This window comes from Xiphias gladius, chromosome 9 (genome assembly GCF_016859285.1).
Source record: "Xiphias gladius isolate SHS-SW01 ecotype Sanya breed wild chromosome 9, ASM1685928v1, whole genome shotgun sequence".
In the NCBI taxonomy this organism is placed as follows: Eukaryota; Metazoa; Chordata; class Actinopteri; order Istiophoriformes; family Xiphiidae; genus Xiphias; species Xiphias gladius.
In genome coordinates, this window is record NC_053408.1 from 3,919,353 (window position 1) to 3,931,810 (window position 12,458).

The following is a 12,458-nucleotide window of genomic DNA, read 5'->3' on the forward strand; positions in this document are numbered from 1 at the left end:
GAGGCAGAGAGGAAGAGATGCAGCACCTGTGCACGATCACTCGAGGAGAATGATAATAATTTAAAAAAAAAAAAAAAACAGAGAGAGGAGTTGAAGAATTTGTGAGCATGGCGGTTCAGTATCACATCTGAGAAAAATCTCCTGCGGCCAGCTCGTCGTCAACAAGGTAAGAAAACACATTTGTGCCCCTGAACGCTGTTTTACGTCTCTTATTTACTGCTTCAGAATCTGCTCTTGTGAGAGTTTTACATGCTTGGCAACAGAATGCACACTGGCCTCAGAAACAGATCCGGCGACGTTGTCCAGAGCATTGGTTTGGTTCATCATCGGTATCTCACAGTACATCTAAAAAATGCAACATATCAGACTCTGTCAGACATAGAGCGAGAAAGTGCAGGACTGGTTTTCTATCGACGACGGTAGAACTGTCGATTAACGGATTAGTCGACTGAAAGAAAATTCCATTCCTAAACCATTTTGACAAGCGTTTAATGGTTTTTACGCAAAATGATCAGCCCGGCGTCTCAGATGTGAGGATTTCCTGCTTTTCTTTGTCACACGTGATGGGAAAACCTGAACATCTTTGGCTTTTGGACCGTCGGGCGGACAAAACAAGACATTTAATTACTTTAACAGGTGCTCCAGGATATTGTGATGGGCATTTTTCAAGGTTTTTAATGATGCTTTACAGAACAATTGATTAACTGCAAAAAATAATCTGTGGTTGAAACCCTACAAGACGGAGGCAGGTTTTCAGTGTTTGATATTAAGAAAAATTTTAGAGAACAGAAACCGAAACACAAAAGCTGGCGACTGCCTGAATGCGAGAATAATATATCTTCCAAAATTAAGTCATGGAAGTGATAAAGTCATGAATTGATCGTCATTTTTGGACCTTGCAGCCTCACCAGAATAATAATGTCCCATCCTAATGTAAGTTTTAAGGCAAAATCAGCCGTCAGCTTCCTCTGACGTCTCGACGGAATCTAAAAAATGCCCACAGAACAAACAATTCGAAAGAATTGGAAACACTAAGATAGATGCAAGTTAGCATCATTCTAAACAAACGGACAAAGAGCAACCAAGGGCCCCTCATCAGCTCACTCGGCGTTGCTGTTACGGGTCAGCGGTGAAGCTGGCACAAGGGGACGAAACCTGAGAATCTAATGAACCTTCGGCTCAATTATGAGGTCGGCACAGCCACCGGCGCCCTTGGAGTCTCCTCTCCCTTTGCTGAGCGGCTCACCCACACATAACAAAACACACGGTAACTTATTAAAGAGAACTATGGAGGGCCTCCTTTGTGTCAACAAAGCTCTTTGTCTCAAAGGTCACATCTAAGTCAAACATGCCATACTAAAAGAAATGTGTGTACATATTGTACTGCTATGTTCTCTTACTTAACATGGTGTGAAGGTGCTGCTCAAGCCCTCTCAGATACTTTGTTCTGCAGAAACTGCTTGACGGAAAGTCAACAACACTATGTAAATGCAGTGTGAGTGTTTGTCATAGAGCAGCCTGGGCTTTGTTAAAAAAGTTTAAAAAAAAAGAGAGAATTAAAGGAAAGAGAAAAAAGTGAATTCACTTTAGATTTAGGGCTTGAATCTAAAATCATTAAAGAAGCTGGGAAACAGAGGTAAACACTGTGGTGTGAGATGGATGCTGCGGGCCACAGGGGGATCTCTTAAAAGCTCTTCTTGGTCAGCAACGCTATCTGTTGCCCGAGTGTCTGAACACAAGCAGGTCAGAAATAAGCGTAACTGAGCATTACTGGACCCAGAAGGAACATTAAGACCAGAAGAATAAGGCAAGAGGGCTCTTATGTAACAAAAGTTCCTCTAAATGTCCTTAAAGTACAGTTTTCAAGTTACCATTCAGACCCTGCTGCGATAGTAAATAAAAGATAAAATAAAATACTAATTGTCAATGTTTCCTACACTGTGTATTTCTCAAACCTTTGCACTATTTGCTTGTGCCAGGTGTCTAACATCACATGGCTCAGATAAGAGCAAGATGAGTGATTCTGCAAAGGGCACGGACTCTTTATTTGCATAGGTGCTTCGTGATAAAATGACCACACCAAAGCAGGATTTGTGCAGCTCATTGCTTCCTGACAGCCCTCATAAAGGTTGAACCGTGGCATTTGTGAAACCCATAAAATCTGGTTTTATTAGCTGCAGTTGCCAGAATACTAAAATTAAAGTTATTAAATCAATGTAGAGGAGTAAAAAGTACCACGTTTCCCTCTGCAGTGGAGTAGAAGTATAAAGTCGCATTAAATGGAAACACTCAGGTAAAGTACAAGCACCTCAGTACTCGAGTAAATGTACTGAGATACTTCCCGCCACTGGCTAGATCTGCGACTAAACGCTGAACCTCACAATTGTAATGATAAACTTATTTGTTCCTGGTGTTGACGATATGTTACAACGAGAAAAACCACCTTTTAAAAGAGTGCGACGGGACTTTTACGACAGTCGAGAGTGGACACAGAGACAGGATCTATGGGGAGGGGGGAGGGAGGAAGAGGGATGGGACATGCAACACAGGTCCACAGCCTTAGTCAAACTAGTTACGTCGCGGTAACATGATTCGCGCTGGGGCTGCGACCAATGTTTACTGATTAATCGGGTGACTAAACCAGATTTGTTTTAAAGTTCGGCCCTGTAAAACATTCGAAAACAGTGAAATACGTCCAGCACAATACCCTGAAGCGCAAGATGACCTCAGCAAACGTCTCGCCTGTCCAACCAACAGGCCAAAGCCCCAGAATATTCCATTTACTACCGTGTGAGACCCAGAAAAGCAGCCAATTCTCACATTTGAGAAGCTGGAACTATGAAATATTTTGGCATTTTTGATTAAAAAATGGCTGAAATGATTAACTGATTGTCAAAATATTTTTTTTTTATTTTTTTTTGTCAGTTAATTAATGGATGTTTGGAAGAAATAGCTTGAAAAAAAAAAAAAAAACATAAATCAAGGTCCACAGTGGAAAGTTGCAATAAAAATACAACGTGCCTTCCCTTTGCCTTGAATCAGACTTCTGAAAGCAGTTCTTAGCTCAAGCTCAACATATTAGACTTTGTTAGGCAGAGAACAATAAAGTCCTGAATGTATTTCCATTGTTGCCCCTACTATTTTCACGTTCCAACGACTGATCAATTAGTCGATCGACTGGAAGTTCCTCGGCGCCTCTTCCGATAATCGATGAATCTTTTGGGCCCACGCGTTCGCTTTTTCCGAAGATGCTGACCAAGATTGTAAGATACGGTCGGAAGCTCCGAAAAGAGCTGGCGGACACAGCTTCCTCTCCGGCGGTTGAAATAACTATAAAAGTAATAAAAGGCTTAGAGACGAGATGCAAACGAAACACAGGGAAATGTTAAGAGATAGGAACGATAAATAACAAAATCAGCAACAAAGCACAAGTTTTCTGTGTATTATGACCCCAGCCCCCCCCCGGTCGGGTCGATCCATGTGAGATAAGTAACCTACATCACTAAGCTACTGAAGACCCTCGTGTCACAAATCTGTAATCGCCAACGACGGTACGATTTTCCATGCGACCGGGGATCACAACGGCTGGGGGGCAGGCCAGTCTACACGCAACTGTCAACCGCAGTGGTCTCAGATTAAATCGAACACGGGGAACGGATAATCCGGAGACTCACGGCTCTTTCGTGATTCTGACATTTAGGGCGCCCTTCACTTTACCCGTCACACAACAGGTGTCTGAGCTCCTGGGGCAGCATTAAGACGAAGGCCCTCTTTTTTTTTTGGTCTGCCTCCCATATCGGATCACATGGGAGGGACAGAAGATACCGTTCAGATGCTCATTAATTCATCAGCAGAGAGCGGAGTGTCGGGTGTCCTCCCCCATCAGGTGACGCCTCCTAATCACGGAGAAGTGCCACGGATGAAGGGAAGCCGTCCGTGGTGACGGTCAGAACACGGAGACTTTCCGAGGCGAATGCGTGTGACCCCTCTGGTTACTGTTGTATGTGTGCTGGTGTGTGAGTGTGTCTTTTGACTGGTGTTTTAAATTTCAGTGTATCTAATACAGTATGTGACACAAAGTAGTTTACATGTTTTTCCGTGTTTTAATAATAGTGCAGTGGAGGTCTTGGTCCCCGCAGCCTGGTTCTATATGTGATACATGATCCAGCAAAGTAAAAAAATAAATAAATTTAAAAAAAGGATAAAAAATACAAAGGTGCAATAAAATGAAAATGCAATAAAAAAATTTAAATTTTTATTAATAATAAAATTAAAAAGTAAAAAATTACTAAGGATTCTTCAAATGAGTCCTGGACCAGATTAATATTATGTGCACATTTCTTTCTGGGAAAAAAAACTGGACTCTGGATTTACCAAATAAAATTTGTAAATAGACAATAACTTGTATTTTCTGGTTATTAATTTCACAGTTTAAAGTGATATTCTTGGCTCTTGACTTGATTATATGAAATTATCTTCCACTCTCGTCCAGATATTGTACATCAACAGTTCATCAAATATGAGAACAAAACACGATATAAAAACACAAAACCATTGAGCCGTGTATTCAAATGAATGCATCAGTAATGTAGTGACAACAGCAGTTGTCATTGTACCTCCATAATTCACTTTTACTTTTAATACTTTAAGTTCATTTTACTCTACTTTTGCTTCAGAATTTCGAATGCAGGACTTTCACTTGTGACGGAATATTTTTTATGATGTGGTATTGCCACTTTTTCTCAAATAAAAGATCGGAATAATAAACTGGACAAGAGGAGCAGGCCCTAATCAGGATTTATAAATCCAGACTCCCCAAGCGGAACTCCAAACCCGAAGAAAACCTTTCACCAGGCACCACAGAAAGTCTGTGAAACTTTCATTTAATTCATTTGTTTAATGCTAGTTGAGGTTGGAGGTTCGTAACTGACACGGGAAACAGCAAGCGTAAAGTCCCCCTGCTTTTATTTACAAGCTCTGTCAAAGATTTGTGTCAGTGTAAGTTTCTTAAGCCCCATTAGCTCCGACTCTCTTATGTATTAGGGTCTGGCGCCGATCTCACTGCATGTTGTTCTGAAGGCTGTTTCAAAGCCTCCGTGCTGACGGGATAATTCAGGACCCTTTCTTGGATGTTAAATTTAAAAAAAAAAAGCATCCTCTATCTAAACATTTAAAATTTAAAGGTATCTAGTCCAGAAAAACGTCAATGTCAGCCTTCAAAACACACTGTGCGTAATTTGTGTGTGGTTGTAGAATAAAAACTACTCCTCAGGTTGTTAAAGGACATCACTGTGGTGTTCGGTAAATTTTACTGCCCCAACATGTTTCAAGGACCCAGTATCTGAAATGTGACGGCACAGTAAAGTTGCGACCCCGAGGAGGAACCTTCTCGAACAACTGTTTCACTTGAATTGAATGTCTATTTTATGTTGACTGCAATGTTAGTGCCAGATGGAGATCTAACCATCGTCAGTAACCGTACGTCTGTGTGCTCTGCGACCCTCAGGTCAATCCTCCGGTCTCCGTTGGTGCCATGGCTGACCCAAGCTGGTGGAAGCTGACCTTCTCGCGCAAGAAGAAATCTGAATCTAAGGTTCTGTATGAGATCCCGGCGGAGTATGGTAGTAACGCCGGGAACAAAGAGCACTCGGGCAGTAACCCCCCTCCCGACCACAGGGACAGCCAGTTCAATGCCAGGCTGGAGAAGATCGTGGACAAATCCGCCACCAAGGGCCGCCACGTCAAGGTCTCCCACTCCGGTCGCTTCAAGGAGAAGAAGAAGGTCCGCGCCACGCTGGCCGAGAACCCAAATCTGTTCGCAGAGCACAGCCTCAGTGACAAGAGCCATAAAAAAAAGACTGACAAATAGCGCACGTGCTCCCGAAAACGTAACCACCAAAATAAACATACTTGATCACGAATGTGTCATATATCGGTGTCGCGCTTAATGAGAGCTTCGACAAAGGCTAAGATAGACGAAAACACAGCCACGTGGCACCACATGTGCAGTGGGCAAGGTGGATAAACACTTGTTACCATGCACCACACCCAGGTAGATACTGTAACCAGGGAAATCACACCTATACAAACAACTGGTATCAGCAGACAGCCCATTAGTCAGACTGGAGGCTAAAACCAAGTACAGGGGACATTTTTCTTTGGAATTGTGAAATGTTTTACTCCGAAAACTGAACATGAAAACTCTCTATAACTTCCTCGTGCTCAAACTGTTGTTATGTGTCGTTAAGTATGATCACTGACGTGGAGGGAAAGTAAAAAAAAAAAACTCTGCCTAACCTCAGGCATCTTCATCCTCACGATTTAAAGGCAACGTTGTAGTAATTAAAGTTTTTATTTTTATTATCACGGATGTAGAGTTTTTGAATTAAACTTCCTTTTCTTTTTTTTTTTATGTGTTATTCAATCGGAGCACAATATGTCTGTGTGGTGTGCAACCAAAGAACAGTAAATTTTTATTACATATTTATGACCAAAGCAACTAGAGACTTGAGTTTAACGACTGTGTCTGAGACATTGGTGATACTCCACAGGTAAATTAGAAAAACGCCGTTGATATGATCTTTTCTGGAATCCTTACGAAAAAAAAAAAAAAAAAAGTACTTTGTTTGTAATAAATGTATCAAGATGTGTTAATATGAAAGAGTACTGTGTATTTGTGGAGGAGTCTGGCAGGTTGTGTCATGTCACCCGAGCCTGTGTCGGCTGGTTTTGCTGACGCGGTGACTGTAAGCGGACACTGGCATTCGATACCGCAGGGCCTGCTTCGACGTTTGGCAACGCGGCGTTCCCTGCGTCGGCTCGCAGCCCGACTGCAGACGCGCTCCGGTTTTTTCATTTTCAGTCCCGACGCGCCGCAATTCCGTTTCGTCGATCTTTGACGTTTTTAAAAAAAAAAAAAAGGTGTCGCGCTGCAGACGTCCGCTGGCCACAAAATGCACTTCATCCTGAGTTACAAATTAAACTTTATTACTGGCTATATTCCACAGTTAATTCAAGTCAAAAAAAAAAGAAAAAAAAAAAAGCATTTTCTTCATCATTAAACAATAAACAACTATGTCATTATCAGGTAGAACAAGACATACGTTATACACATGATAATTGGCACAAATAGCATCATCAGCTCCTTTAATCTCATCATTAAAAGGCAGGATCAATTGTCATGGACTGTTACAATCACTTCATGATTATTTAAAGTCAAGTGTGAGGACTACATGAATGAATTGGAAACACCTTACTTTAGGGGCCGGACAATTTCCTCTAATTTTCTTAGAAAATTGGATTCTATTCACAGGAAGGTTCCTGGAAATGACGATGACTTTCGGTGCAGGTTATAGAGAAAAAGAAAATGGAGACAGTTGCTCATTACACCTCCAACCGATTGCTAACATGACCCGGACAACCTTTGGCGAGTGCTCGGCAGGTCATCTGAACATGCGAACATGTGAATTTAGCCTACAAAAATACCATTAAACAAAAAATGAGGAATACAGTTTTACAAGAGCGAATACACTCAGGGGCCACTTTATTAGGCACACCCGCACAGTCTATTTCAATTCAACAGAACTGCTCTGCCATAAATTCTTCTAGTGTTCAGTTTTTGTTGACTTTGTCAGAAATGCTTCAATTCACTTATTACTTAGAACTAAGGTCGTAAGTTTACATATGTGCGTGGGGCAAAATATTAGGGACACCTCTGAATATAATGCAGCCCAGCACAACCCACTGACTGTGACCTCGGTGATAAAACCTGTAATTGAAAGCCTACACAACCGTGCACATGACGGAGGCAGACTTCATTAGCAGAGCAGGTGTAACGGACTCTCTGGGATTGTACAGGTGTACCTGATAAAGCGGCCACTGAGTGTATGCATTTGGTTTTAAATTGATCGATTCTTTGTACGACTGCACCTGTAGTTGACTAGTTCTTGGGGACTATTAGGAAATTACCAACCTATGAAATAAGGTGTTACCAGTTATTTCAACACTGAAAATGGACCGAATGGAGTAGCGTCAATGGAGAACAATCGTGTCGGAGAACCGCCGGCAGGCGGAGAGGCAGTGTTACAGACTGTGCTTTTAGAGATATTGGTTTAGTGTCCCGGTCCTAAAGGTCGACGCCGACTCTGCTGAGTAACCAGCGTCGCTGTCGATCATTGTTTAACAAAAGCACGTGGAGTTTGCTCTCCCGTGTCAGTCGCTGCGCCTCCCACACAGCGCCCAGCAGTCCTTTCATTTCGTAATGCGCGGAAAATGTAAACTTGTACAGTGCAGTCAGGTTGCGTGGCACCGCTCGGATCCATGGCTACCACTGAAAATGTGTGCTGACGTCAAGAACTTGTCACGGTCGGGTTCAAAGACAACACGAGGTAAAGATGGCGATTTTTTTGTAATCAATGAAAAGGTCATATTCCAGATGACGTTTCCGTCCCTTCCTGCATACGACGGCCCTGCTGGGGTGCTTCTCATGGAGACAGTCGCTGGTACACCCAGCCTCCCTCTGCAGCGTGCTGAAACTCCCCCGGCTCAGACTCTCCGTCCCGGGGTTTGGTGAAGACGATGCGGTCGTGAAGCCGGTTGGTCTGGCCCTGCCAGAACTCGATCAGGTACGGCTTGACGATGTAGCCGCCCCTGTTAGCAAGGCACGGCACAGGACAGTGAGAACATTAGGAGCAAGACTCCGTATGGAATCGGCACGGCTAGCCCGGCTGTTCCGCCACCGGCAGTTGGTTTCGGCTTGTTGGTTCAACAAGCCCTTTTGCTATAACAACCCCCGCTGGCACAGTCCTGCCGGCACATCCATCACATTGTCAGATTTGTGACCGAGCAAACATTGACATTGACAATTTTATCTACTCTCCAAGTGCACTTGTTGGACCTTTATCTGGAGGTACTCTCTAATACAGCTGTTTTGCGGTTACTGATTCGTGATGTGGTACAGGTTTCTCTATGATCAGCTCGACGCTAACCAAGCCAGCCACTGTGCTCTCTGCCTCGAGGTGATGTATTGAAATGTGCTCCGTTTACTCTCCCCCTTTTGGACTCGATGTGTGTATTTACTGGATTAATCACGGTGTCGTATTCCCTCTGAGAACTTTATGCTGATCTTTCATTTCTGATACTTAACTTCACCGTTTCTCCCCTGACGTGAGGCACGGTGTAACTGATTTGACAGCTTCTGCGAATAACAGGTCGGTCTAACTCTGGCTCCCGGTTTGGAATCACAATCAGTGCATTCGTCATTAATACTGTAACACGACTGTTTCGCAATTGCTTCCAGTAAAAAAAACAAACTACGTGGTCAGTCCTTTGTCTCTAACCTTTAGCGGACGCGTGCACGCGGAGTCAGGTCAGAAGACTGGCTCCGAATAAATGTGACAAAATCCGCCTACGACGACCTCGGGATCTTACTAATTAACAAATGATATTTCATAGGTTTAATGTCTGGGCGTCACACTCCTCTCGCTCTGTACTGTAGAGACTTGTGTAAGACTGTGAGATAAAGTCAACACAATTCGCTGTTTTAAAAAAGGGGGGGGCTGTGGGGCCCAGATTATTTCCTGGGCAGGAGCAAGAAACGAGCTGAAACTGGTATCGACCTTCTCACCAAGCTCTCTGTGAGGCGGAGAACGAGCCTATGTCCCGAAATGTCAAACTACGGCTTTGATATGACTTATAGAATCTTGCCAGGGAAAATGCACCAAAGATTCTTCACCTCTCCCATCACTTTGAGATTTGATAGTTCGATGTACGGAACAAAAAGCGATGCTTACCAGTAGTCAGGCATGGGCACCTCTGCTTCCTTGTACTTCGTCTCCAGCTCTGCATTTTTCTGCCTTAGATACTAGAGAAAAGGGCACATCGAAAAACTGAGCCTTCGACACGTGCGGCGTGCACCACCTGCGTAACATAACGCGGTCCTGTGTTCTTACATCTCTGTTAGGAACGGGAGTGCTCTGTCGACTCACAACAGCCCCGATCTGGCTGCTCTTCGGCCGGGAGTGGAAGTATTCACAGGAGCTCTGGTAGGGGATCCGCTCCACGTTGCCCTCAATGCGAATCTGCATATCAGCATTAAAATAAGTAGACATTCACTGCAGGACAAAATAAATGAATGAGTATATAAAATATTATTAATAAGACGGAATTTGAAGCACCTGTCTGTTCAGGGGTTCCCAGTAGAAGACCAGGCATGCGTATGGATTGTTCTCCTGTGGACAAAAGACAGATCAGCTGGGGTGACGTAAAGAAGTAAACCTGACATTAGAAAAAAAAAAAAGAACAGGCAATGTAAAGTAAGTATTACCACTCAGCAAGACCTTTTCAAACAGGGAACACTGGCAGACTATTTTCATTATCGATTAATCTTCCAGTCTTCCATTCTCTCGATTGATCGATTGACTCCCTGGTCCATAAAAATGTCAGAAATGTTTGAATGTTGCTGGGGAAATTTTCCGTCGATTGACAAATCGATTAAACGATCAATCCTTTCTGCTCTAATCCAGACTACGAATAAATTTCAGCATCTTAAAAAGTCATATAGAAAAATTCAATATTTTAAAAATTATAATCCAAGAATTATATTATTGCCAGTATACTACCCGTTTATGGAAAGCTGGTTGAGTTCATTGTAGAAAAAATGCATTAGTCAGACTTGACAGGTAAAAGAGACAAAATGTAATCAGTGATTTCTGCGTGTGGGATTACTTTGAAGAAGCGTGGAACATTTACATGCCATACATACTGGATGTTGGCATGGAGATATATTATATATTATATATTGGGCTTTTCCGTACAAAAATGCAGTTTTCCTGCATTTCCAATGTCAAAAATATTCAATTTTTCAAGTGTTGTAAAAACGTTTGAGAAGCTGGAACCAGAGAACACTGTTTATTTTTCTTAGATTAAACCAACCGATTGTTTGACTAATGGTTTCAGCTCGTGTCCCGCGTCTGAATAAAACTGACGTGATTGCGGAGACTTCACGTCGTTTCATTTACCGCATTTGCGACTGACGCGCCACGAATTTCGCCCAGCGACGACCGTGAAATCCCATGTACAGAAAAAAAAAAAGGTATTTAGGAATCGTTTTAAGGTCACACAAAGGCACCCAAGGGGGCGGCACGGACAACCGAGGCTGCTGTGAGGCGGCCGGGGGGAGAAAGTCAGACCGGTTACCTACCAGCTCGGAACCCTTTCTGCTCTCGTAGTTCGTAAAGAACCGGAAACCTTCGTTGCCGTAACCCTTCAGCAGGACCATGCGAGCGGACGGGCGCCCGTCACTGAGCAGACAGGAGAGACGAGACCCCACGGTGAGCCGCCAAATACCCCGAGAGAACATCGGCACCTTTTTTTTTTTCCCCGGCGTTGCCTACCTGGAGGCGGTGGCGATGCACATGGCGTTGGCCTCTCCGATTTCGGGGCACTTCGTGGCTTGATCAAACCAGTTTCCGAACTGCTTGATTGGGTCCAGAGACACGAGCTGGCTCTCCTCGAAGCACTGTGAACAAAATAAATAGATAAATAAATAACTGGTCGTTTGTGAATGCAACGGGAAGCAGAGTGAGGAGACTGCTACGCAGACTTCATGCGGACCTTGAACGGCTCACGGGATAATTTACAGTTGCATGCAAAAAGAAAAAAAGGGGGGTTTGGGCACCGCACCGAGTCAGTACTTAGTATACCCCCCCCCCGTGTGGAAGACACCACAGCTGGCGACTGTTTATTTTTTGACCCCCCAAGAGTCCTTCTATTTCTTGACTGACGGGTTTTCACCCGCTCGTCCCCGCGGCACGTCTAAGGCACGACCCGCGGATTTCCGATGAGGGCCGCGCCAGAAGCGTCGCCCTGAGTTTTCCCGCGAGGTGGTTCACGGTGTGGACTCGGAGGGTTTTGGCGTTTTGTTTCTCTCTCTGAATTGGCTGCTCGGGCCAGACACCCCGGAGGGCACGCAATCACAAGACGCCTTCCAGGCTCCTTCCAGTCTCCCTGCAGCCTGTAGCACGCACTCTGGCCAGCCGAGTGCGTAAATAAACGACACCTGAAGCCGGATTTGTGCAGGAATCGTCCGACTTGCGAGCGCGGATCACCCATAACCCTGCAGCTAAGTGACACGACTCGGCTGTTTTCCACCGCTGACACGGGCTGCTCACCTCCTCGTCTCCTTTGTACTTCTTCCTCATGTCACTCAGGTCCATGCTCGGGCCGCGAGTCGTCGATTTCCTGCAGAGGTGCGGTGCAAAAGCGGCCTGTTGACCCGCCGTCAGAGGGACACGACACGGAGGATTGCTCCCAAATAAGCTAAAATACCTCAATAAATTCGCACTGAGTATGCGCCTCATGCCTGTCACCCTGACGCTGACGTAACCCCGCAGCCTCCCTTACGTAAAAACATTACGCAAACCTGCGGGGGTCTTTGCGACCGGGCAGAAAGTTGACGT

General features: G+C 44.3%; 3 protein-coding genes across 4 annotated transcripts in view; 2 read left to right on the forward strand and 1 right to left on the reverse strand.

Annotated features, from left to right (window-relative positions):
• Window positions 1–6,611, forward strand: prr15lb (proline rich 15 like b). Its single transcript, XM_040136286.1, has 2 exons — window positions 1–166; window positions 5,507–6,611. Exon 2 carries the CDS (start codon window positions 5,534–5,536, stop codon window positions 5,867–5,869), a length of 336 nt encoding a protein of 111 aa, XP_039992220.1. The 5' UTR covers window positions 1–166; window positions 5,507–5,533; the 3' UTR covers window positions 5,870–6,611.
• On the reverse strand, window positions 3,075–12,454 carry pnpo (pyridoxamine 5'-phosphate oxidase). 2 transcript variants are annotated; one of them, XM_040136281.1, is made up of 7 exons: window positions 12,171–12,454; window positions 11,394–11,518; window positions 11,201–11,300; window positions 10,176–10,229; window positions 9,951–10,079; window positions 9,792–9,862; window positions 3,075–3,330 (listed from the first exon to the last, which is right to left on the reverse strand). In XM_040136281.1, the coding sequence occupies exons 1-7, from the start codon at window positions 12,357–12,359 to the stop codon at window positions 3,162–3,164; spliced, it is 837 nt and encodes a 278-aa protein (XP_039992215.1). In that variant the 5' UTR covers window positions 12,360–12,454; the 3' UTR covers window positions 3,075–3,161. The 2 variants fall into 2 exon arrangements, with proteins under 2 accessions (XP_039992215.1, XP_039992216.1); XM_040136282.1 differs by lacking the exon at window positions 3,075–3,330 and adding an exon at window positions 7,683–8,649.
• Window positions 11,219–12,458, forward strand: part of mrpl10 (mitochondrial ribosomal protein L10) — a 5,845-nt gene continuing 4,605 nt past the window's right edge. The window contains exon 1 of the mRNA XM_040136284.1: window positions 11,219–11,330. The gene's annotated coding sequence lies outside the window, so the exon portion shown is untranslated. The remainder of the gene's footprint in view (window positions 11,331–12,458) is intronic.